The following is a 27,219-nucleotide window of genomic DNA, read 5'->3' as shown; positions in this document are numbered from 1 at the left end:
GCTATGAGGCGGTATAGAAATGTAATAAATAAATAAATAAGACAATCACTGTCTTCATCTAGGAAAGCTTTCCCCAACCTGGTGCCCTCCAGATGTTTTGAATTTCAACTCCAACTAACCACAGCCAAAATGGCCAATGGTCAGGAATTCTGGGAGTTTATTTACAATATTTATATATCACTCCTTATCTAACATAGATTCTGGAACGGTGAACATAGGAATAAAACAGTATAAAAAAGTTAAAGGTTGATGGATAACATTACACCTAGTCAAGAGCCAGTCAAAACAAAGCAGAGAACCACACACAGAGAAGGGATCTTTCATTTTCCTTCCAGTAGAATTTCAAGGGCTGTGGCTCAGTGGGAGAGCATACATCTTACAAGTAAAACATCCCAGGTTTAATTTCCAGCATCTCCAGGTAGGGCTAGGAAAGAATCCTGCCTGAAACCCTGGAGAGTCATTATCAGTCATTGTTAACAATGCTGGCCTAGATGGACCAAAGGTCTGACCCTGGCAGTTTGCACAACACAAGGATGATTAATAAGCCACTGTGGCTTGATAACCTACCTCATGGCTTGATCCCAGCTGATTTCTCAAATTAACCTTGCTGGGTGCAGTTTAAGACATCTGAACATGTTGAGGGTGGGTGGCTGAGGTGATTAACAGACCATGAACTCTTGCTGGTCTGTTAGCCCCCAAACCAGGTTTGAACATCACAACAACCCGCATCTGGTGAAGGTATTTACAGAAGTCAGCCAGCACATGCAGGGGCAGTTAACAAGCCATTTTGGTTCATTCACTATCCTCACGTCATGCAAGCTTGTTTTCTTTGTTCCTATGTAGAGAAGCTCAAGTCATGCCACAGCAGCCTCCAACTCACAGAACTATGGTGGGGCTTGGGGACAGAGAACAACGATAAAGCATCAAGCCTAACCAGGAGCACTGCCACAACACCGAATAGACAAGGGCAACAAAGTCACACAGCTGCCTAACAGGTGCGTTTCGAGTCCCCACTTTCCCAGCCTCATGTATATGAACATAAACACTACTTTAACGCAAACATAAGCAGCATTATACTGTCAGCCCATTGGTCATCTACACCAGTACCATTTACTTGTCCAGTCTAAATGCAAAGCATGTTCTCTACCACTGAGTCATATCCCCCACAATTCTATGGCACTCCCCCTGAAATGCTGGAGGTGCCATAATTGCCTACCTCCCAGCACCAGATCAAAGCCTGCCTTGGAAGGGTGACTACAGAAACTATGAAGCCCATGAAATTTAGCTCTTATATTACAGCAATAATAAGCATAATTAGATAGCAGGAACAACCATTCTTACACCGAAACTCCCCAAAACTTTGAAACAATCTGTCAGTCAAAAGCTATGGGTACCAAGATCCAGCCTTAACTGAAAATCATCTTATCTAACAAATAATATTAGCTGATATTTTAGGCAGGCATGTATTAAGAGTAAATTACTTCATAAATTAAGATCCATGTTATGTTTTGGTGGAGCGGAGGTATGCAATTTTGCACCTGCTCTTCTCACCCCAAGAACAAAACATTTTTCATCCTTTTAACTTTTGTGAACCGCCCAGAGAGCTTCGGCTGTGGGGCGGTATATAAATGTAATAAATAAATAAATAAATAAATAAATAAAATAAGAAGCAAGCAAGCAAGAGAAAGTTATTTCAAATTGTAAAACAAGGTCAATAAAAATTCTACTCATCAAATTTCAACCTTTTACTACTCCCTGACTACCACAGGCTTTCAATAAACTTTTAAGTACTTATTCATCCTTCTGAGACATATTTTTTATTATGCTCTTCTGTACTTAATTTGTACACTTGTATAGACATGTAAAAACTAAATATAGTTCATAGAACTACTAACACAAATGAACTCTGGCCACCTCCATGCATGGGACTTAAGCTTGTCATAATTAACTTAAATCCCATTTTTTCAATGGGTTTGCTCTAAGTAGGATAAACACTGGATACAACCCCTTATTTATTTTCTTACATTCCTTGTTCAGATTAATCTAAAATTAAATTTCTCTTTCTATCAACCAACTAAAAGCTCACCACAATATCCTTGGCTTCGATTGTTCCAAGAGTGAAAGTAAATATACAGCACTGGTTGCATTCACACATAACATCAAACCACAATTTAGTGGTAGTGTGAGAAGATGCACTAAGTGTATAAGAACGGTACAATTATATAAACATGTGAATCAGTTCACACGTAATGGCAAGCTATAATTTAGGGTTACATGCAAAAGCTGGAATGCATCTGCACAAAGCGCTGGATTCAAGTGCAACATCTCCTGTCTCCTCCCCCAAGAAACTGAAAGGAATAAACTGGGCTTCAGTTTTGCTTTAGATTTTTTTTTATCACTATGCACAAAGCTGGAATTGTGGCTTAAAATAAAGTCTAGTTTGCCAACAAAGCAACCCCAAGTTTATTGTTGGCCTGTTTGGCAACTAACTAGAGTTTATTTTAAACCCCAATTCCTGTTCTGCAAGAAATGACAAGCCAGGAATCTGCTAAAGTAAAATTAAATTCTGGTTTATGCTCCCTCCCATCTACGTGGGAGGAGGTGGAGGAGACCAGTCAAGCCCGGTGCTTCACACAAGCATATAAACTTACATTATGACTTACCATTACATGAAAACTGATTTGCAAGTTTATGTAACTATTCCCCTCTTATACACTTACAAATGTTCTCACTCCTCCAACACAGAAACTTAATTAAGTTTGCCCAGTTGTCTCCCAACTATTCTTGCACCATTTATTTACCACCTATACAGCTCCAATGTTTACACCACAAAAACACGCTCCTGCACACCAATGTTATCCTTTCCGGAGATAATCGACCTAGGATGGCCATACACAAAAGAGAATAGGATACCTACACCTTGTATAATTGTGGTCAAGAGGGAATTTCAGCAAGAGTAGTTTATAATTAAGTTCATAGAATCATAGAATAGCAGAGTTGGCAGGGGCCTACAAGGCCATCGAATCCAACCCCCTGCTCAATGCAGGAATCCATCCTAAAGCATCCCCGACAGATGCTTGTCCAGCTGCCTCTTGAAGGCCTCTAGTGTGGGAGAGCCCACAACCTCCCTAGGTAATTGATTCCATTGTCGCACTGCTCTAACAGTCAGGAAGTTTTTCCTGATGTCCAGCTGGAGTCTGGCTTCCTTTAACTTGAGCCCATTATTGAATGGACATAACTTGAATTCCACACCGGGTGGAATTCTGTCTTCTACACAACTGTTGCTGGAATCCTGTCCTCTTTTGCATCTGGCCATCCTAACCTGACCTGTAGCAGTCAGGGACTTGAAATTTTATTCCTGTTTTCAATATTTCCAGTGAAGTACTAATTTAAAATAAATAAATTGTTAGGAGATTCTTCATCATCTCTTCCTTTTAGTAACATATAATGATAAACATATCACTAATAATTCTATACCACTTCCTATACTATATTACTACACTGTTAATTAATTATGAACACATCAAGGACCAGATTCCAACTAGACCCTTGAGGCATTTCTTTGTCTCTTCATTAATTGAAGACACTTACTGCCAGCAGCAGGATATGACTGGATAACTCCCTAGTAGCTATGTGTCTGTTACTGGCCATTTGCAGAGTGAGAATGCTAGGATACTCTTCATGCTTACTGAGAAAATCCTTATGTTCTGCTTAAGCAAAACAGAAGTGAGAGGCGAGTCATAACTACAAGGCAGTGACCCTGATTTTAGGTCAGGAAACTTCATCAAGCACTGAGAGGTAGCCAACCCTGCAGAGCCTTGAACAACCAGCACTTATTTTATAAGCAAAAGAAAAGATGAGAAGGAAGCTGTTCCTTATCTAGACTTACAAGGCAACAAGTGCAGACAAATTCCAGAGATCCTCAATCCCAATTTCAAGAGGACCATTCATCTTACCTCAAAATACTATAAAGGCTCTACAGCAATACAAAGTTTCTACAATACATTCATTTTTATTAATTCACACACACAAAACAGAGAGCCTCAACTATTAGGCTTTTATTAGAAATGTAATAAATAAAATAAGCCTGATTCAGATACAATACTGGACTAGGACTGGGGAGACCCAGGTTTAAATCCCCCGCTTGGCCATGAAGCTCACTTCAGCCTATCACCAACTCTCACCCTAGCCTGCCTCACAGTTGTTGTGAGGATAAAATAATGGGAGAGGACTGTACACCACACTGAGCTCCTTAGAGGAAAAATGGGATATAAATGCAATAAATAAACAATCATGCCAAAAGATAATAAGCACTTTCTCCTATTCCTTCAACCCAGGTTCGGTGTTCTATATGACTCTTGTTAAATTTGGACTCAATGGCCTTATAGGCCCCTTCCAACTATGGTTCTATGATAGAGAAGTTCATACATAATACTAAAATCAATTTGAGAGACCTGATTAAAACAATGGTAGGTTTAGGAGTATACTCTGATTCACTTGGCCACAGTTAGCACTAGTTACATACATAATGCTGAATTCCAGTAGAAGGACCCAGTGATGATTTGCGCGGGACAGGGAAAGAATTGATTAGTGAAAAACCAGGAACAATGGATTCCTTTAGACCACTCCCCAGAATATATAAACTGCTTGTTGTTTTTTAAAAGTCTTTTTTTATGTCTTTTAGTTCGTAACTGTTATGAAGGATATTGTTTTATTGTATTTGCATTTTATTTAAATGTTTTTATGTTTATTGTACATCAACCTGGAATTCATTAGATGTAGGCTTGTTTAGAAACAATCTAAATAAATAGTTCTGCAAGATCTTTATATGTTCTGAACTACCCCAGGGAAGGAAAAAAATGCTTCATGAGAACATGAATATGCAATGATGGCTTCATCCAGATTCAAGTTCAGTTGCTTTACCCTAGGAGAACGGACAATAAAAAGTGCCCAGGGTATCACATCACTGTCCAGACAGAGTGTAAAGACAGAAAAGATTTTCTTGGCTTTGCATATTTTGCACCAATCTGTCATTTTATTTAAAATCACACATATATCTTAAGGTAACTATTGCATCTCTTACTCTAGATTCTCATACCAATAACCTAGTCATCCAAAAGTAGTATGCCATGGTATCACAAAAAATGAATGTCTAATTTGAATGATCAAGCTCTCTAAAACACACACCTTAACACAAGTGTTTCTTATTATACTGGGGCTAAGAACACAGATCTTCTTCCTGGTGTCTCGTTCATGTTAGTGCTTTCTGTAAATTCCTACATGAATAACATGTTGCAACTCCTCTAGCCAATCATTTAACTATCCAGAAGTTTTAAAATAAAGGTTAACAAATCACATTCTTGCAAACTAAACTCATTATTACTTGACCTTCTAAGGCAAACATAATTGCAACAGCTAATTAGCGATCAATTTCCTGATTGTAAATAGGGTTCCATAAATTCATTTGTCTGCTTGTTCATGGTAAGCCTCTGTTCCCCTCTAGTGAGGAACCCTGCACTTCCAACAAAATCCAGGTCACAGGACAACCTCCCTTTCCCTCTGCACCCAAATTTCCAACTGAACTTTTTCAGGATGTGCCAACAGCACTTTGCTGCTGATGATGATTCTGAGTTCTATCCAATGTTTGTCATGACTAATGTAAATCTCATTTTTTCCTGTGTCTGGGGACAAGGGAGAAATTTTAAAAATAATTATATATAATTTCAAAGTGCACAATAACTAACGTTTTCTGGGTGATGAACAGGTAAATTAAAAACACAGGATGCCTATGAAACAAGGACAGCATATTAAAAAAATAAAACCAGCAGCAGGGATAAAACAGTGCAAAGACCTAAAGGAACTAAAAACAGTTCCTCGAATATTTGGGTAAATAAAAAGGTCTTCACCTGGCACTGAAGATATCATAATGTAAGTGCCAGGCAAGCCTCCCTGGGCAACATGTTTCACAGAGCGAGTACCACCACTGAAAAGGCCCTCTTTCTTGTAGCCACCTGCCTCATTTGCCAAGGGCACATGGATGAAAACCTCAGATGATGACTTTTGGATCTGGCTAGGTAAATATGGAAGGAGACACTCCTTCATGTCACCTGGCCCCAAGCCATTTAGTGCTTTAAAGGTTAAAACCAGTATCTAGGCACAGAAAATGACTGGAAAGTACTGCAGATGGCAAAGTACTGGCATAATATAATTGTACCAGACAGTCCCCATTAAGGATCCAACTACACTGTTTTGGACTAGTTGAAGTTTCTAGACCATTTTAAAGTGCAGCCCCATATATCACACTGGTTTATTTGCAATAATCAAAAGAAGTTGTTACCAGGCCATGAATAACTGGCTACCTCTGCCCAAGTAGGATCAGAGAGAAGCCACTATTTATTTGTTTATTTTTTACATAGATCTATATACCACTTTCCAGTAGGGTATCAAAGCAGTTTATAGAAATGTTATAAACATAAAATAATTTCTGGGTTTGGACAACATGATAACCAATGGTGGTTTAAATAATTGGCAGTTGGTTACTTAACCCATCATGAGTTACTGGGTTGTGTGGTGGAAGTTTTTTAACCAACAATTGGTTATTTGGCTGAAATAACCAACACTGTGCAGAATTGGCTGTTTGAACCACCATTGGTTATTGTGTCATGTTGAGGGCACCGTTGGGTATTTCCTCAGTCATTGGTTATTTTGTCAGCCACAGTGTCACAAGGCAAGAGAAGTCAAAGCCACAGATGCCACTCTAGTCCAGCTGGCAGGATATATTTTTGGCAGCAATGGCTGATGGGATACTAGCAGGAGGACTGAGCAAGGAAGAGAGGGGAGTATGAGTGAGTCAACTCAGTGTGAACTAATAGTCAAGTCAACTCTGATCCTAATCCATACCATGGTTGATTATTATGTCGTGTGGGGAGTACCCCCTGGATAAACAACTGTTGACTTGATTATTACTCCATTCTTGATTATCATGTTGTCCAAACTCACTAGTCAAGTATAACCATATTGGGTGGGTCAACCCATCTCACTATGAAGAACTCTGGTGAGGAAAGGAAGGGTGGTATGTTGCCTGTGAGTTTGGATCTTGTTACAAGCCTTTCAGTGCCTTACTACTACCACCACTGCTTACAAAATCCCAGCATGACTGAGAATAAAATCGCTCCTTTCCTCCATGGAGAAGGGTTTCTTTCTCTTTCCATTTTTTTTACATATATATATATATATACAAGGCAACAGCAGCCAAGGTACTACTTGCACCTTTTGCATGGTGGTATCAAGCACAAATAGTCAATTGGCTACTAAGCCAATCCAAGATTTCTGGACACCGGACAGTAAACAAACTATACAAAAATATTTCAAAAGTTTATTCATCATAATTTCCTAAAGTTTTATCAGATATCTAATCCTTGATTTAGATTATTCTTAAAATTAAAGAGGTCATAAATTCACAAAGAAATAGCCATGTTAGTCTGTCCAGCCAAAAACAACAGAGTCTTATAGCACCTTAAAGATTAACAAATGTATTATGGCATAAGATTTTATGGGCTACAGTTATCCTCATTTGACAAGTATACTTACAAAGGGATGTAGAAGATTCCCCTTTCCCCACTCCCAAAAGGTGAGCATAGAGAGCAATGAAGTGCAAAAAGTAGTCTGTAACAATTCAATTAAAGTTTAAATGTAAACACTGTCACTGTGCCTATTTTGCATAACAGTAAGCTTTAATTCAATTGCCAGACTATTTTTTGAATTTTGTTGCCATCTAAGCACACCGTTTAGCAAAAAATGTGCGCGCACACACAAACACACACACACACTGGCACTTCCCAACTGTGGATAACACTTCAGGCATTTGATGAACTAAATTGTAGTCCACAAAAATATGCCATAATATGTTCATTAGACCTTATACAAAGTTTACTGTGGGTTACTTTATAAGTACTTGTTTTGGTTACTGCATTAAAGTTATGTAAGAATGAGGAAAAGGGAAAAAGAAAAAGAAAAGACCAATGGCAGATTAGAAAGGGTATGTAAGCAAGTGTTTCTTTCAATAAATCTATTTTCACAACCTACCGTAACTATCATTTCTAGAGATAAACATCCCATAAGCACTTCCTTTCTTCCCTCTTTAACTTACTTCTAACTTCTGTGCTCCTGAAAGCATTCCTCTCCTAACTCTATTTGCTTCTACAGAGCTGGCTAGAAAAGTGCAACATTACTAAATTCTTAACTAGCTTATGGCACATTATCTGCAAGAACAATTGAGCTTTCAACCAATGCATGCTGCACTGGGAAAGTTAAAGCCACTAAATATACTATTTCACTTCAGGCCATTTGTATAGAAACTCCACCACAAATGACTGAAATTACAAAAGACAACCCTGAAAAGAATTACAGCTCCTTAGTCAAAGCAAGTACAAGACTTATGAGTGCATCAGTAATGGGAGGGGGCATCATTAGGAAAATGGGAATGGGGAGGATGACAGATATATAGAATGAGAGTTAGCATGCCCTCTTCATAATCAGGCCTAAAGATCTTTATTAAATTATTTATTAAAACATTTGTATCCTGCCCTATATCACAAGGGTTTCAGGGCAGCGTACAGATAAAATCATGCAACTAATTTCCATCTTTACTTCTATGTTACACATGGCCAATGCACCTTACAACACATGCAGTTTGCATGAATTCACTGCCAGTTGAGACTTTTTACTAACATGGCTCAATTGACACATTTGTATTGGTCACATGATAGTGTATTACATCATACATACAGAGTTATATTCAAGTAACCCTTGTCCCACAGAAAAGTTTTCCCCTCCCACTGCAGCTTTCTATGCACCCTCAAAATCTGCTCCAGAGGGTTGGTGGGGACATACACAGATTTTGGGTGGGCACAGGAGGCTGCAGACGGGAGAAAGGGAGAGGAAAGCCCTGTTGCATGAACTGAAGTCTACTCATGCAACGTTGGATTTCGCCCATAATTCCCTACAAAAGAAGTAATACCCATGAAAGAAATCCATCATGTGTGAAGCAACTCTTATAATTTTATCACTTTACCTTATAATTTGTTACGGGATTCTAAAAACTGCTAAGCTTTACCACTACATCCCCAAAATGAAGAACTGCAGTTTAACATTTCCTGGTTTAAACATGATAACAACAACTTTGAAACATTATTTTTTCATCAATACATCTTTTTATTGTTTATCCCTATATTTTAAATAGATTGCATTTTAATCAGGAGCAAGTGCATATATACATTTGGAGGCTTTATTTTCTAATATTTTCTAAAGGCAGATGGAGCATATTATGGAGCATAAAAGACAGTTAGCCAGTTAAAGAGGCATCAAGTACAAATTCAACTATTTTAAACGGTATCAGTTTTATCCTACATACCTGCACATACAGAACATAAATAACAATTTGACAAAAAGAGCAATGATGTAATGCTGCTTAGATCAACTACCTCCTATACTGGAAGATAAATTTGGCATTAGGCAAGTGAATTTCACATGTTCATCAACAAAGGAAATAATTCTTTAATCTATTGAAGTATTCTTAAAAATTTGTACAGTTAACAATTTGTGAGGACATGGAAATCAGAAATAATTCCTATATCACACAAATTACTAAGCTGTTCAAACTGGCATACTGTGCTAAACGACCTCTAATTATTATAAGTATTATATGATTAAAGTGGGAAAAGACTTATTTAACACCTAAAATTCCAATACTTCAGGATTTTTAGATTATCACAACTACAGAATTTTTTAGTTTCTATGCCATATAATCATTTACACAAAGGAACTAACTGACCTTCAATTCACTAGGAAGTATCAATGCATTGTAATAATAAAGCCAGATTACTAAATTATAAAAAGCAAAGTAAAGCTTGTTTTATACACTTTATGATGCTTACATCCAAGAGTGCTCAATTTCAGGAGAGAAATTATATATATCCACAGGTTGCTGATAACGGACTATAGCACAAAAGTATCATTTGTACAAGTTCAAACACCCAAAAAGAAAAATGGCAAGCTGGGAACAAAAATTGAGCTTACAGACTGATAGCCTTGAACATGAACTACTAAGAAAACACTGCCTGCTTCACTGGAGGGAACAACCAGTATGCCCATCAGTCAGAGCTCAAGCCATTGTTCTATAATTAATTTCATTCCCACATAAGTGAGTCTGTAGAGTTCACTTCACTAATTAAAATTTTCATTGCTTATTCTCATCTGTATAAGCACTACCTTCCACATCACTTTACAGATCAGGTTCGCTCTAGTAAAAAATTACTTTACTAGAAAAAGAAAGCTTGCTTGCTGTCTTATTATCTTGAATAGCATTATCCTTACAGTATTATGGATATACTATAACACACTTCTTAATATGAAGCAAAGTATTATGTTCTTTTCTAGAAGTTTAGAGCAAAGGTTTTAAACAATAATTTATATTAGTCATTTACAAATAAAAGCCAAGGTGCAATAGAAGAAAGGGCAGCAGAGGGCATAATGAAGAGCCTAGAGAATAACTCCTTCCACAGTACTGGACAAAAAGGAACATCTTGATGAGTCACAGCAGGCTGAGCTTCTGAAAAGCCATGCTCATTTTTCCTCCTGTGCACATGTATCCCAGCTATTACTCAAAGCCTAGACATTCAGCAGAATGAGGTCTGGAGCAGAACATGTGGAATTATCCTCTCTTCAGTGCTAACTAAGTATAGAGAATGTATAAACTATACTCTCTCTTTTCCCCTGTATCACAGCTATGAGTAACCAAGGCTTTCTGCAGTGAGGATGCTAGCTTTTGAAAGCAACACATATTTGGAGAAGCAAAAGTTTATGCCCTCTTGTTTTAGCCAAGATTGAACATTCACAAAAGAAAATATTTTTTGCAACCTCTAAGCAGTTAATCTGTCCAACAATCTAGGAAGAAGCAAAGTGGGCATTATCCCAATAGCAAGTTTCTGGCATGATTTTCCTTAAAATATCTAACCCCCTTTATAAGTGACTGATCTATTTTATTTATCACTTATGAACACTTATTGGGGATTAAGCCTCCTGGAAATTTATGAGTAAGCATGTATAGTCAAGCAAGTTTTATGTTCATTGGTCATTGCAAACAAAGTTAACATGCATAGAATAAGGCTGTAAAAGTAATTTCCAAGATTAAAGGTATAATCCTATGCGTGTTTAGTCAGAAAGAAGTCCTACAGCAATCATAGTTGGCTGGGGAACACTGGAAGTTGTAGGACCTTTTTCTGTCTAAACATGCAAAGGATTGCACCTTAACAGGAGTTAAAAATAGGATTTTATGGTACTAATATACTAAATGGTTGAGAACAAGCATTTCTGAAGTATAAAGCAGACTGAATTTTCATTTCATGGATATATCATAAGAACTAAACAAAAAAAAGGGAAAGATACCCAGCACTTTCATTCAAAAGTATTTACTACATACAACACAAGTTTTCACAGAGCAAAAACAGCATAATAATACATCCTATTCACAACAACAACTTCAGAATGGCATGGCTACATACTACAGAAGTATATAGGTATTTCTGTAATCATAGTATCTGGCCATGATTAATCCTTCATTCTAAATAAGTCCAGAATTTGCAGATATACACAAGGAGAATGACATCTATATATATTTTTAAATGAGCACTCACTGGGACTGGGGAAAAAACTACTTTTTCACTTATCACAAAGAAACTGTATAAAAAACAGATTTTGATGCAGTACTTCACTCACTAGTTATTCTTTGAGAAAGAGCAATCATTTAATCAAAAGAGAAAAGACTCACAATGGAGCTTATTTACTAACTACCCACTTAATTGTATGAAATATTTGATTTTATGTTATTCCTACTGTTTCCAGCACAGCTGATGTATAATTGTAGCTATCCACATCCCTGAAGAAAGGCCTTACACGACAGATGAAGTAGCTTACAATATTTAATAACAAAGATGGTAGACAGTACATATAATTCAAGTGCTTTTCAATGTTCCATTTTCAGTTATTCAGGAAATGCCTTTAACAGGTTTTATAAAGCCTGAACACCAAATTTATCACAGTACAAGAAGCCTTTGATTTGTCTGGATGTTTAGATAATATTCTACACCAGGTTCTGTGTTCATGGTCATTACATGTTTAAAAATAAGAAACACAGTATTAATATTTCTTCCATCACATTTGCTTTAAGACACAGACCACCAGCTGTCAGTGCCTTTCAGTAAACAGGCACATGCCATGTAACTACTCACTGCATCCAATCGTGAAAAGCTGTTTAAAAAAACCTTTCTGCATCTTGCAGCAGTATTTTTGCTGCAGTCTTCTCCACTATAAAGGCACTTCCAGCAGCTCAGAAATATTAATTTAATAGGACTCCCATGAAGGGAAAGTGAATTAAATCTATCCTTTAACTTCAACAGACAAAAACACAACTGCTTAAGAAAGCTCCCCCGCCCCCACTTCGTACTTTCCCAGTGAGAGAAAATGCCCCCCCTATTCCTCCACCAAACTACCAAGGCTGGCCCAGGCAGCCATGTCCTCGTTCCCTTTGAAAGGGTGTTGAAGAAAAAATACTCCAGCACACTGGATTTATATTATGCCTTCAGCACTGGCATCACAAGTGAATACGAAAAACAAACCAACACACAAGCCTTCGTGTAAGCTGAAAGAACAGCCCGCAGTTTGGATTTGGAAACCGCTCCAGCCCTCACAACTAGGGAGCGAAGCTAGGGCGGACATAACCCTCCGCGGCTCCCCATTCCCCCCTCCCCCTCCCTACCCATAAGTGGTTTACCTTCATGATGAACTCAGGCTGCAGTAGAAAAACCCGAAAGAGGTTGAGCTGCCGAGTCTGGACCTGAAATTTAAAACAAAGCACTCAGCCACCGCACCACCCCCTTTCCACCGGGGCGCGCTCTTGCTAGTGTGGGGAGGGGGTGGAATTCTGCAGGAGCTTCTCCTCTGTTCCCAAGATACCCCCCAGCTCAGCCTACCTCTCTCATTCCCTCTACACAGACCCCCTTTTCTCCGCCGCCGCCGCCGCCACCACCTCGCCGCTTCTGCTATCACAGCCGCTTCCTCTCCGAGCCTCACACACCGCGGCTTGGCTTCCCCCTCACTCGCTGCCTTTGACGCCATTTCTGTCAGCGGAGAAACTTGCCACAACAACAACCGCTTCTTAACAACCCCCCTCCGCTTTCCACAGCTCCCCTCCTTGCAACCTCTCTTCGGGTACCGCCTGAGAAGGAACAAGCCCTTCGCTTCACTGGGAGTGGCTCCAACCCCCCAAGTAAATGGAAGCTGAGAAGGGGGGGGGGGGGGAAGAGAGACAGGTTGCGGGGCGTCCAGCCTGGACCGAGGCGCTTTCCCGTCCATGCAGACACGCGCGCAGACACACACACACACACACTTCCCTGCGGGTGGGGAGGCTTCTCCATTGTACTAGGACAAGGAGCGAAGATGGGGGCGGCTCGACAGGCAGCTCTCCTCATCATCCTCGTCGTCCTTCTCCTCTTCATCCCGTGTTAAGAGCTGCAGCTCCCCGGATCTTCCCAGCAACCTGTCTCTCTTTCGCTCGCTCGCTCTGCTTCCCCCCTCAAACGCTGACTCCGCGGCAGGAGTTTCAGCAACAGCCGCAGCTCCCTGGTCGGAGCTGGTCAGCGATCGAGGAAGACGGCGGTCATTAGGCAGAAACACGGGGCGCCTTCCCTCTAACTCGTCCTCCACAGGAGGCTCCAGGACTCCCTACTTCCCCCCTCCGAGACCCGAAGATTTCGAATTCGGGGGGGGGGAATCGGCGAGTCCCGCCGCAGCCTCAACAAGGAGAAAAACAACAAACCAGAAGCGCTTCTTTCCTTCTCCCCCCTCTCTCTTTCTCTCGCTCATCGCCCCTGAAAACAGCTTCAGCCTCCACAGAGGAGCCTTATTACCGACTTAGGGCTACGGGGGCCGCGAAGGTCTTTCCCGGGGCAACGTTACCTTTGTTCCACGGCTGTCGCCCACCCGCCCGCTCGCTGGTCCCCCCCTAACCTCCGGGGGGGCCCGAGGAGGATGGAGCCTCCTCCAAACGCTGGACCCGATTCCTGGGCCAAAAATCCTGCGACTATCGAGCAATCGTCCGCCTGGCTTTGGGGACAGGCGAGGGCTCTCGCCCGGCAATAGCGGGGACCAATCCCTCCCGTCCGAACCCCGGTGGCGACGGCGACAGCAGCGGCTCCGCTCCAAGCTGTTCACTCCCCTCCCATCCCAAGATCCGAAGCGTGACTGACAGCTCAAAGCCCGCCCTCTCCCCGCCTTACCTGCCTACCACTGGCTGCACAGCCATAAACCCCGCCTACTTCCTAACGCCATTAGCATCTGTATCAGAAACACTGATGTAATTCTCTCTCCAATTCTATGGAAACAGAGACTTGGCAACGCGGGGCCTTCTGGGTACCAAGGTTTATCAACCGCCCCTTTGCCGGAGCCTGCGAAGGGATTTCTTCCTCATCTGCACTACAGTTCCCAAGATGCATCGCGAGGCAGAGAGACGAATGAGAAAATGGAGGGGGAGAGAGCTGAAGCGAGCTTATTAAAACGGCTGTAGGAGGAGCTCGCGCTTGCGCCAAGAGGCCCCAGTGGCGCATTTTTCCCCCATCAGGCGAAGGTGGCGATTGAGGCGGAAGGGGGTGGGGCTTTGTGGCTACCGTTGCTGGCTTGAGACGAGCCAAGGGGCGCCTGAGAGCCCTGGAGAGGGCTGGGACTGGATCGCTGAAGAACCGGGCGGGAGGCCACGGTAGGTTGGGGCCGACACTCTCGAGGTTTATGCTTGACAAGGGGACCTTTGGGCTCTCTGCCCGTTCTCCCGGCCGGCTGGAGGCGGAGTCGGTTTTCATTCCTTCTCCCCCTCCTTTTTTTTCTTTCCTCGTAGGAGGCTCCGCCTTCTCTCCCTTGGCTGCTATAAAGATGGGGCCGTGGCGCGCTTGGGGTGGAAGAATAGCGCCTTTCTGGAGGCGGCTGTAGTTGCCAGAGAAGCAGCTGGAGTGATTGTCTCAAAGCTTGCCACTGCAGCTCTTGTTCTTAGCGTATCCTCTCTGAGCCTTGTGGAGTCAAGTGCGAGTGTGTGGAAGAAAAAGGGACAAGGTATGCCTTTAAATTTCCTTACTGCAAATGAATAATCTTTTAAGCGCGCTTAAACATCCTTTTTGTATGAATTAGGTAATTGAAAAGTTATATTTTTCCACCTCTCTAAAGTTCATGGTGATATTTGTGGTACTGACTTATTGTTTTGAGGGTTAATTTCGTTCGCATAGATTTGAAGTGTTGCCCTCATTTCTGACTCAGGAGAAAAAACAATTCTGTGTATTCTCAAAAAATAGTGGGTTTTGTGTGTTTTTGTTGAGCATCTAGGGTGCTTGTTGTGCAGTATTGAAACGTTCTTAGTTTGGAGAAGTTTGCCTATGTATATTTCCAAATGTGAAATTTGAACATTAACGCTTTTGTGTGTGTCCCCAACATAGAGGTGTACAGTTTGCATATACTGTCTGTAATATGTGACATGATTTGTGAGTCTTCTTTATAGTAAGAAAAATATGTGTGATCCTAAGACCTACTTTGTTACATATATCTGATAACTTACTAAGCAGGTAAAACAGGAAGATAAAGCCTGATTATACAGATTTGCAATCTCATATAAACAACCAATAAGTACAAAACAATTGAACTGTCAGGGATGCTTTAGGGTGGATTCCTGCATTGAGCAGGGGGTTGGACTTGATGGCCTTGTAGGCCCCTTCCAACTCTGCTATGATTCTCTGAATTTAAGAGTTAGGTAGAACTCCAGAATAGTTTTCTTAATAAACAGAATGTAAGAAACAGAATGTGGAGTGGTTTTAATTGTTGCACATGTTCCCACTACTTTTAGTAGTTTAGTTGGTTTTGGGGACAGTCTGAAGTATAATGATAATTATTGATTTATCTGCATTTATGGTGTTCTGGATTTTTACAAACTAATTTAATGTTTAAAGACTGCTTATGGTTCAGTCAAAACTTTTGCATGGAGGCTTCATAATCCTCTGTTATCCTTTATTAAAACAATCATGACACACTTAAAGAAAATGATCAGAATGTTGGCTGAAAGTGATTCAAGCTTTAACTGGCCATCTCATAAATTGTTGATCAAACTCTAGCGATGAATCCTTTATTAAGGAAGTTAAAATTCTCAGTTAAAAATACAGTTCAGCATTGATTCTCATTGAAACTTCTATTACACTAACCATGTCAAATTGCAAAACTCAGTGAAAGGTTTGCAATGTAAGTTTTACGCATGGGTTGTGGTCTTTTGTAACTTTTGTAAACTGCCCAGAGTGCTTCAGCTATGGGGCAGTATATAAATTTAATAAATAAATAAATAAACGTTGCCATTTTCTTAGTGCATGCAAATTATTTTATGGTTCTGAAAATGCCACTCTGCTGTTGGTGTTTCAGGCCTGAATAAATGTTTAGTTCCTGTATAAAAGATGGGGGAAATTATCTTGTATATGTAAGTGTGCCAGCCAGTACTCTTTATGTTAGGATCCTGCTTCACAGAGTAGCTGTAATTTGATTTAAACTTCATTGGACTGATTGAGCCTTAACTAATTGAAGTCCTAATGTAAGTTTACTGTTTCTGGTGTTTTGTGGATTTGAATTGGAGACTTTGTATTTATCAGTTCAGTTCTAGATGATACTTTTTTGTTTTGTTTCCTGTAATTAAAATGTTGCGCTAATCTTTTACACACAACATCTGTGAAGCTATTGCGAGACGGTTAGAAATTACATGCTAGAAAATAGCTTGTTAGATGTTCACCAATCAACAGTGTGATTGCTGAATTGGCATGGGACCAGGTTATGACTGCAGTTTCTGTATTTAAATTGCATTACATGAATTGGCTGCATCTGCAGTGCAGCAAGAGAAACAGAGGTAAGCGGGAGAAAAAAGTGTCAGGCAAGTCCACAGAAAAACAGACCTACACTGAGAATATAGGTTTTCTAAACTGTGAAACATCAGGATGAGAGGAACTGTACAGGATGTGAGAATGAGGATTCTGATATGATGATAGGGAAATGTTGGGCAGTACTAGTTTGAAATTCTGCTATAACATGTGTTAGCCAAGTGTGTAAATTCATACATGTTCAAGAAGTTTTCATTCTAGTAAATTCTAAGAAATATAATTGTCTACTTAACTTTAGAACTTTGCGGAAGTCACATAGAATGACATTATGAAAAAAATACTGTAGTATTTACTTGAAAGCCTATAATGATTGCCTTGCCTGCCCTGCTTCTATCTTCTGAAAATTGAACTGCAGCCTGTATTTCAATAGCTTTCCAGTTCTTAGAATGTAAGTCTATGCTTACATATTAGAATGTAAGCATATGCGGCAAGGTTTTGCTATTTTATTGTTTTACTCTGTACAGCACCATGTACACTGATGATGCTATATAAATTAATTAATAAATAATAATTCTGGTTTTCCCTCCTTGCACCATATTCCATGGTGAGAGCTTTATCAACTATGTTGTTACTTTGTTCCTAAACAGATTGAACCACTCCTCTTCAGAATTGTTTTTTTTAAAAAATGGAACAAGTAGAAGAGACATCTAAAAGAATTCTCCTGGAGCCATACAACTACTTACTTCAACTACCAGGTAACATCTCATTCTTTGAAATGTAGCCATACCTAATGAACTACTATCTAAGATGTTGGCCATAGCAATCTTTTTTGTCTGGCAGGAAGTTAGCATAGCATTTTTCAGCTTTAAAGCCTAAGTTTAGTATTGTCTTCTATCACCAATTTCTTCCCTCTGCTACCAGATTGTCGTACTGTGTGCTTTTCTTTTTTCTCCTTTAAAAAAAAACTAAATTAGACTTTGTCATGCATTGATATTTACTCTTGATAACATGTGTCTAAAAAGGGCTAGCTTGCATCATGTTCCAAGATGCCTTGTACAGCTCAGTAACTGTTAGATTAGTCATTATGTGCAACTCTAGTTAAGAACTCTATTGAGGGTTATTTTCCTTTAATTGCAAGAGCATTGCATAGTAACATTGGTAACTTAGGCACCAATCTAGTCAGCTAATATGAAATGGTAGTTAACTACTTGCAGCACTCACATCCTTAAGAACAGCAAAATGATTAGCTAGCACAAAATACCTGTACCAATTTTAGAAATACCTATCGGTACCCATGAAAATGGAACACCAGAAAGCTCTTACACGTTTAAGATTTGAACAAATGGATACTATGATGAAATGGGGGAGATTCCACAGCATACCAGTAGAAGACAGGTTGCGTGTCTGTGGAGAGCCAGTTCTAGAAGACATAGCACATTACGTTTTTGACTGTCGCTTATATACAGACATAAGAAAAAGTTATTTGGAGCCTTTTTTAAAGAGAGTTTAAGGAAAAACTGAGTTATTTATTACATTCAACCATCCTATATGTGATTCAGAGGGTTGCACTATTTGCAGCGAAAGCTAATAGATGTAAAGCAAGGTTTTTGGATATTATTGGTGTGAGATGTTATAAAGATTCAGAGATATAAATGAATTTTGATTGAGAAGTAATTAAAGGTTTCTGTATGTCTGCTGTTCACCCATTTTACCATCATTTCAGAAATGGATGTTGTGTACTTGATGGCTCTGTTGTTTTAACCACATGTAGTATTGTATAATAGTATAGTAAAATTTCAAGTTTGTATGTGTTGCAATGATCTGTGGATTGAGCAATAAACGTTTTGTGATTACTTGCAAGGAAAATAATGAGTTACCATGGTTCTTGAACAGTCTGTATTTGCTATATCCTTTTTATTAGGCCATTCATGATTTTAAAGACTCTATAATAATGTAAATACTGAAAATGTCAGTGCAGTTTAAAATGCTTTAGTACAGACGTAGGCAACAATTTTGGGTTTGTGGACATATTTGGGAACCTGTCCTCAGGACCATGACAAAATAGCTGTCATGGAAGGCATGGCTTGTCACAAAGGGCAACTAACCTGCTCCAAGCAATGAGTAAAATGAGAGGCAGCGACTGAGTCTCAGTGCATTCAAATCTTTTGAACCCACAGTTTTCAGCACCAACAGAAATGTATTCACAAAAGCAACTCCTTGTAAACCATCTCCAGATGGAAGAGGTTAAGTGTGTCATTGAGAATATGAAGAATGGAAAAACTCCAGGGCCAGACGGTTTTCCTATAGAATGGTATAATGCACATTTAGATTTTTTGATTCCTGTGCTTCATCTTTATCATGACGCTTTTGAATCAGGAACCCGACCCATCTCTTTATATGAGGCTTACATATCCCTAAACCTGGCAAAGACCATACCAACTTTGCACGTTTATAGGCCAGTTTCCTTAATGTGGATGCTAAAATATTAATGCCAATGGCTAATAGACTTGAGTGTATGATACATACAGTAGTGCATCCTGATGAAGAGGTGTTTTTCACCAGAGACAGAGAACAGATAATTTAAGGCTTCAGTAAATCTGATTGCTTTTAATTCTAAATGAACACATTTGGCTACAATTATTTCACTAGATGCTGAGAAAGTGTTTGACAAACTACATTGGCAGTTTATGTTTGTGGCCTTGGAAAAACTTGGATTTCCACAGGAATTTTTAAAATGGATTAGAATTTTACATCTTTCTCCTGTGTCATGAGTGATGACAAATGGAATTCCTTCAAGCTTTTTAAAGTTTGGAACAAAGCATAAAGCAGGGCTGTCCTTTGTCTTCCCCAATATTTGATTTGCACTTGGAACCCTTGATGCGTGCAATTAGGCAATATAGAGACATTTCTGGTTTTGTGCATGGGCAGGTCTAGTATAAAACAGCTTTATACAGATATGATTTGTTATTTATCAGTATGTTAGAGTCTTCTATACTGAAATTATGAGATTAATTGATACCTTTGGTACAGTTGGGGGTCAATTGATCAAAATCTGATTTAATCCCTGCAGGTAATATCAAGACACCGAAGGTAGTTACTAAATAATAATGCCTAGAAATTTTGCAATTGTTTAACTGAATATAGGTGTGTTACTGGCAGAAATATCTCCAGATCATAGTTTATATTATAAGGCTCATTTGTTACTTTGTACCAATGACTGGAAAACAACTTTTACTTTTAATACTTCTCAGCGGGTTGTTTTGGAGTCATGTTATTTGGCACCTCTTTCTGGCTGGATAGAGTTAGGATATAGGTACATTAAAAAGGAAGGATCAGCTCCAATTTTGCAGCAAGAGAGATTTGGTATGTAATGTCTTCACAGCTGCAGATTAATCCGTATTCACATGCTAAATTAACTTTATAGGAGAATCCAGTGTTGAAAATGGAGAGATAACCTGTAATGTGAAGATTGGACTGATAGTGAAATTTATACATTAGATGAGTTAATAGGATTGGATGACTTTTTACCACTTCCAGTATTGTGGATTAGGAATTCATTGGTTCTTTATAGAAAGCTAAGTGTACAATAGGTGTTTATAAAACTTTTGGAATGTAGTAAAGTAGATGTTCAGAATTTCAGAGAAGAATGGAATAAAGTATTGGAATGCTCTGTACAGTCTAATAAATGGAAAGTTGCCTAGGTTCCATTGGTACTATTTCTGTAGATTTAAAATTGAGATTGATTCAACAAAAACTAGATGTTTTGCATATAAGGCTTGCAAAGGCTTGTACCACAGAGGCTTGTAAAGAAAAAGCTGAGTTGCTCTTTCAGATGCTGGTGATAATAATGATTCTCCCCCAAACTTACCAAACAGAAGTGACAAAAGTCTTTCCCCACACACACACACTTTTTACTTTTTTTTTTGGTGGTGGCTGGGTACACTGCAGAGAAAAGCACTGGCCCACAGCTAAATCGTCATCTTAATTTCCTCATGGAATTTCTGAGCCCCACATGTAGCTCAGAGGCATTCATCGGAAATGAAGATAGCAGTGGCTGGAGGCCTTGCTTTCTTTTGAAGTGATCCCAGCTACTAGTAAGTAAATTAGTTGTTGTTGTTTTAAAAAATGGGGTGGGTGGGGCATCAAAAAAGGAGTCTAAGCCACACAGGTGCTCATAGGCACTGCATTTCCTACCCCTGCTTTAGAATAAAGGTTTAAAGATTTAACTAATTTAAATATTGCACTCTGTATAACTGCATAAGTATAATCCATCCAAAGTTAAGAGTTTAAGTCCCATTGCCTTAAATGGGAGAGATTTTAGCATGGGATTAAATTTCCAATTAAAAACATTTATTTATTTATTTATTTATTACATTTTTATACCGCCCAATAGCTGAAGCTCTCTGGTATTTAAAGTGTTTAACTTTTGGAATGTTAAGATGGTTTGCTGGTTTAGATGTACTAGCAAGTTAGTTTGCTATAAATCAAGGAGGGAATTGCAGTTTAAAAGGGAAGGAGGGAGAATACCAGGTTGAGATTCATCCCAGGCTTTCTCAAATTGTGCCAAACTGTGGTTTGATGTTGTCTAAAATGTGCCATAGTGAATGCTTATGAGTTGACAAACCAAATATCCTGGATAACTTCATAGAGAAAAGTTACTTTGCCTGTAACTACCAGCCGTTTCTTCTGGAAAGTTGTTGATCAACCTTTCCCCAACCTGATGCCCTCTGGATGAATTGGACTACAACTCCAAAAATTCCTGGCCATGTGTCATGCTGGCTGGGGCTTATGGGAGTTGAAGTTCAAAGTATCTGCTGGGCACCAAGTTGGGGAAAGCTATTTAGAGACTTGACCCAATACATATTTACTTGGAAACATGTCCAGCTTTATTCAGTGAGACGTCCAAGTGAGTCTTCATAGCATTGCAGCCTTAGCCTCCACATACTATCACTGTATGTGTACAGAACTGAACAGAAATATTTCTTAACTAACGCCATGACCAAATGGTTATGTTCCTAGATTAAATATAAAGATTCTATTAGGTGAGATTCTGTTAGGTTGCAAGACAATGTGTCAATTGTTATAGCAAATAATATACATGCCTGTTCAGGAAATATATGAATTTCATAATGGAAAACCTTTTTAAGAACATAAGTGCCATGCTGGATCAGACCAAGGATCCATCTAGTCCAGCACTCTGTTCACACAGTGTGGCCAACCAGCTGTTGACCAGGGACCAACAAAGCAGGAGATGGTGAAACAGCACTCTCCCATCCATGTTCCCCAGCAACTGGTACACACAGGCTTACTGTCTCAGATACTTGAGGTAGCACAAAATTGTTCTGTTCTTGGTCTATCAGTGCATCTTAAAATCAAGTAAAAAACTCAACTACCTTTTCCCCATTCAAATCTCATGACTTCGAAATTCCTAAGAGATGGGACCTTAGAACCAAGTATGCATGCTTAAGTGCTTCGAGGACGTCAGCCATTTCCTCCTGCAACTGGAATGGGCTGTACTGTCAGCTGCCATTTGAGGGTCCCCAAGATTTTGTTGTGGTTTGTGGCTGCAGTAGGAAGTCTGGGGGCGGTGTGTGTGTGTGTTGTCATAGGCTCTGTTACATGCCTGAAAAAAACCCCTACTGAAAAAAACCACTACTATTGTGTAGTGCACATAGCACTGCAGAATCTAGCCAAAGAGATTTCAGTCAATTAAAAATAGCCTTTCAAACTTATTGAATGTAAACTTACAAAATGAAGTCCAGATTATACCAATAAAATGCAGATGAAATATCCTAATGAACTACATTCCTCTGTCTTGTAGTAATATATGCAGCTGCCTTATGTAAAGATTGGCTGAACAAACAGCTGACCAGTAATAGTGGATTATGGTAGAACAGGTTGTGAACTATTAATTTATTAGTTTACTTGTCTACAGCCTTGGCTCTGAACATAACTAATTAAAACCACACCCTGATATCTTAATGCTGAAAGCAACGAACAACATGGAATCCCAGGGCATGTGTCTTAACATAGAGACATGGTAAGCACATCTTCACAAGGTCCTGAATAAGAAGAGACTTAGTTCCAAATAGATCAGAGGAATGTATTGCTTACTTCACCCCATGTTATGGAAATATCCCTTGCTAAACTTTAGAAATATCCAATGTGAAACTACATAGCAAGGTTTTCCTTACTTTGAACAACACACACAGCACATAAATACACCACTGTTTCTAGTGAAGTATAAATGCTACCAATGAAGTAGTGTGGTTTGGGAATTTCACAAACCTTTAGACTTTGTCCAGATAATGCCTTTATTTTATTTTTAAATTGCAGGTAAGCAAGTCCGAACCAAACTTTCCCAAGCCTTTAATCATTGGTTGAATGTTCCTGAAGATAAGCTACAGGTGAGTTCCACTCTCCAAGTTAAATTGATGTGCCAGTTAATGAATGAATATATTCCTTTTAAAATTTAATCATATATGACTAACTCCCTTTTTCTAACTTCCACCTATATTGGAGTAGTGTGGCATGTAAAACTGCTATTCTGGTCTACACTAACTAATTGTGTTCTGTATCCTATACTACATGTAGAAATATAGCATTTCGGACTTTTTTCCAACAGGATAGAGAGCCTTAAGTTTGCATTTTATACTTTGGGGGCAAGGTGGAGAGCAATGTGAGGGCTTTTCTATATAAGTCCCAGTACTTTATACCCTGCCTTTCATTTTAAGAATTCACAAGGTGGCTTCCAATTATAAAATAAAGCAATAATAAAACATAATTCAATTGGTAAAACCAGCAGAAAACACAACATATATAAAACAACATTAGCAGAAATTAGTTCTTATTTGCCCATGCAAATAAATTTTCATTCTGTGCTTAAAATTCATCAAAATTGGTGACAGGTGGGTTCTGCCACAGAAGGTATTCCATAGCTGAGATGCCACCACAGAAAAGGCCTTATCTTTAGTTGCCACCTGCCTAACATCTGAAGACAGATGCCCATAGAATGGCTTTTGAAGACAAGGGCATATAGGAACAGGTGATCCTTTATGCAGACATTCATTCACCAGGGGCAAATACCTCAGGGAATGAGGACACTCTGACTTGTATTGAGGATTGAAGAAAGTAAATCTTTCCCTCTGTTGATTTACCATTTTCGTGCCTGTTTGTCAGCACAGAGAACTTCATATAACTGATAATTTTGCCAGGTGAGTTGGAAGCAGAAATTGAGATCTGCTAATTGGATATTGGTGAGTATAAAGACAGTTAAGTTAGAAGAAAAATAGTGGCATAAAGTGGAATACAGGACTTCATTATTTCTCTCTCTTTTATTAGGTTATCATTGAAGTGACAGAAATGTTGCACAATGCAAGTTTGCTTATAGATGACATAGAAGACAATTCAAAGCTACGACGAGGTTTTCCAGTGGCTCATAGCATCTATGGAGTACCATCTGTAATAAACTGCGCAAATTTTGTGTATTTCCTTGGCTTGCAAAAGGTTTTAACTCTTGATCATCCTGATGCTGTAAAAGTGTTCACCTGTCAATTGCTAGAACTTCATAAGGGCCAAGGCTTGGATATTTACTGGAGAGATACTTACACCTGTCCTACAGAAGCAGAATATAAAGCCATGGTTCTGCAAAAGACAGGTGGCCTTTTTGGACTAGCTGTGGGGCTCATGCAATTGTTCTCCACTTATAAAAAAGATTTAAAACCACTCCTTAATACCCTTGGGCTCTTCTTCCAAATTAGAGATGACTATGCAAACTTGCATTCCAAAGAATATAGTGAGAACAAAAGTTTTTGTGAAGACCTAACTGAGGGGAAGTTCTCATTCCCAACTATCCACGCTATATGGTCTAAGCCAGAAAGCACACAGGTGCAGAATATTCTGCGACAGAGGACTGAAAATGTGGACATAAAAAAATATTGTGTACATTACCTTGAGAATGTGGGCTCCTTTGCATACACCCGGAAAACATTAAAAGAACTTCAGTCTGAAGCTTATAAACAAATTGAATCTCTTGGGGGGAACCCAGAGCTTGTAGCCTTACTTGAATATTTAAGCAAAATGTTCAGGGACAATGAAAATTGACACAATTGCCAATTATGTTTTACTGGGAGGGGGATTGAAATGATCAAGTAAACTAAACTTCAGTTTATGTTATCTTTATATTTGCTGCATAGGAGCTGCTCTAAAGCATAATTTAAGGGGTAATGGGTTTTGTATATGCCCTAAACTCTTAATTTCTGCTGCTTATACAAAATTGCATTATGCTACAAACTTCCATTAAAATAAAGCTACCAAATCTTATTGTGGATCTTTCATATATGATCCCGTTTGAGTGTGGATTTATTTTAATTCTGGCCTCAAGACACATTTCCAAATATGATTATGGAAAGGCATGTTCTGGCTTCAATTGTTTACTTGGCTTTTATTCAGTAGTGGTTTGTCCAGGCAAGTATTTTAAAATATTGTTGTATTTCCTTTCCCTTAACCTTGGGGCAATGGTTTAATGTATACTTTAATATAAAAAAGTCAAAAAGGGTGTGGGAGGCAGGTAAATCAATACAGGTCCTAAGCTGTATTGGGAAAGAGCCATCAAGAAGCTTCCAACTGAGCAATCGGTTTTGCAGAAGCATGGGGCCCATTTGGACTACATTGTGTAAGAGGATGTACATGGTAGCTACAAGTTTGAATATCTGTGTTCTCCCACTTTACTTACATTTAAATTAAGCATGTAAAGCTGTTTGCATGTGGAAATGGGTGCTTAGTTTTGCATACCGTAGATAAAGGTCCCACTGCATGAGTGGAAAGTACTTTTGCTTGTAGCGCAGCACGGGGGTGGGGGTATACCTTTCTTTCCATTCACAGCCCTCTAAAAATTGACTCTGTAGGATCCCAAGTTCTTTCACAATGGCCTTGTGGTTAGGCTACAGGGGGGACTATAAGTAGAATTTTTTTAAAAAAACCACAGAGGCATGGAAGTAGATATTCCAAGGATAGTAGATTTTGGCAGACCCACACAAAAATTGGGTATTCAAAATTCACTTCACTCATGTTTAACAGACATGTTTTCAAGCTGTTTGAATATGATGGAAGATGAGATTGTAGATGTTTCATCCTAAATTCTTTTAAGCCAAAAATGTTCTTCAGGGCATATGGCAGTCTTGTTCATTGTGGTGCCCTCCAGCTATTTGGGAGTATAGCTCCCTTCATTCCCAGGTCGGGCCATGATGTCTTGTGCTAATGGGAGTTGTAGTCCAACCAATCTGGGGAAGGCTGGCATGTGCTAATGTCTATAGCTAAATGTTAAGATCATTAACTGAAGTAAAATATTTCAAAACTTTAGGAAATTTCATCTGGAATTACAGGTGGTAGGAAAACAAGACAGTCCCAAAGCATCCTAAGCTACTTACCAGTTCCAGTGGTCAAACTAAGCCAATGAATCTGAGCACATTGGATGGTCACCTCTTATTTTGAGTATTGGACTACGTTACCACGATTAGCCGACTGGATGTAAAAGTAATTAATAGGCAAGGAATTTCGCTGAACTTTTTTATTTGGTAGATGGGACTAAATGTTTGTTCTGAATCCTGGCTTCAGCCTCTCAGGAACTGAGCCCTTTATAGTCTTTGGGTGAAACCATAAATAATTAGGAGTTCAGACGATGATGGTTCATTCTTTCTGCTTGGGTATCCTTCAGACCGAGAATAAATTCAGAGTTTAAAATACTGTTCTTCATGACTTTTTGCTAGATACCTTTTTTTTAAAAACCAAAGGCAGCCATATTGGCCACAAGAAAAAAAAATCCATATAATGTATTAGCCATCTAAACAATCTGTATTCTTCATCCGGCAAGATGTTTCAAAAAGCAGATGGAAGGAAGAATACAGGGAGGAGAGGCTGGTACAATGTTGCTATTGGGCTGTCGGCATGGCCAGGGTCTTAAGGTGATATAGAAGTAGTATTAGAGGTGATATGATGCTTCAGATTTCAGTGACCCTAAAACCACTGAGTAAGAACCCAACGCACTTTTTCCCCCATATGAACATCTCTAAAAATGGGGTGCGTCTTAGAATCGCGTGTGTGTCTTAGGTGTTTTTTTCTGTTGGTGGTACTGAAATTAGTGTGTGTCTTACAATCGATGGCGTCTTACAATTGAAGAAATACGGTATATAATCCCTCTGCGAACTCAAAACTGCCTTCATCCTAGTTCCTTGGTTGGTAGAAAAAGAAGCAAAGTCCAACTAGGTAGTGCTGG

General features: G+C 39.2%; 2 protein-coding genes across 5 annotated transcripts in view; one reads left to right on the top strand and one right to left on the bottom strand.

The window, feature by feature from the left end:
• ARID4B (AT-rich interaction domain 4B) overlaps positions 1 to 14,272 on the bottom strand; it is a 107,093-nt gene extending 92,821 nt beyond the window's left edge. For 3 of the 4 annotated variants that reach the window (XM_063124351.1, XM_063124354.1, XM_063124355.1), the window contains exons 1-2: positions 14,014 to 14,272; positions 12,830 to 12,892 (exon numbers count right to left, since the gene is read on the bottom strand). In XM_063124351.1, the coding sequence (XP_062980421.1) occupies positions 12,830 to 12,835 (6 nt within the window). In that variant the 5' untranslated portion in view covers positions 12,836 to 12,892; positions 14,014 to 14,272. The remainder of the gene's footprint in view (positions 1 to 12,829; positions 12,893 to 14,013) is intronic. The other variant, XM_063124353.1, reaches the window with a different exon arrangement.
• Positions 14,273 to 14,721: 449 nt separating this feature from the next.
• On the top strand, positions 14,722 to 25,268 carry GGPS1 (geranylgeranyl diphosphate synthase 1). Its single transcript, XM_063124362.1, has 5 exons — positions 14,722 to 14,809; positions 14,945 to 15,156; positions 17,594 to 17,701; positions 23,283 to 23,353; positions 24,288 to 25,268. Exons 3-5 carry the CDS (start codon positions 17,632 to 17,634, stop codon positions 25,047 to 25,049), a joined length of 903 nt encoding a protein of 300 aa, XP_062980432.1. The 5' UTR covers positions 14,722 to 14,809; positions 14,945 to 15,156; positions 17,594 to 17,631; the 3' UTR covers positions 25,050 to 25,268.
• Positions 25,269 to 27,219: the final 1,951 nt, after the last annotated feature.

This window comes from Elgaria multicarinata, chromosome 4 (genome assembly GCF_023053635.1).
Source record: "Elgaria multicarinata webbii isolate HBS135686 ecotype San Diego chromosome 4, rElgMul1.1.pri, whole genome shotgun sequence".
Lineage (NCBI taxonomy): Eukaryota > Metazoa > Chordata > Lepidosauria > Squamata > Anguidae > Elgaria > Elgaria multicarinata.
This window is presented reverse-complemented; position numbering and strand designations above follow the sequence as displayed.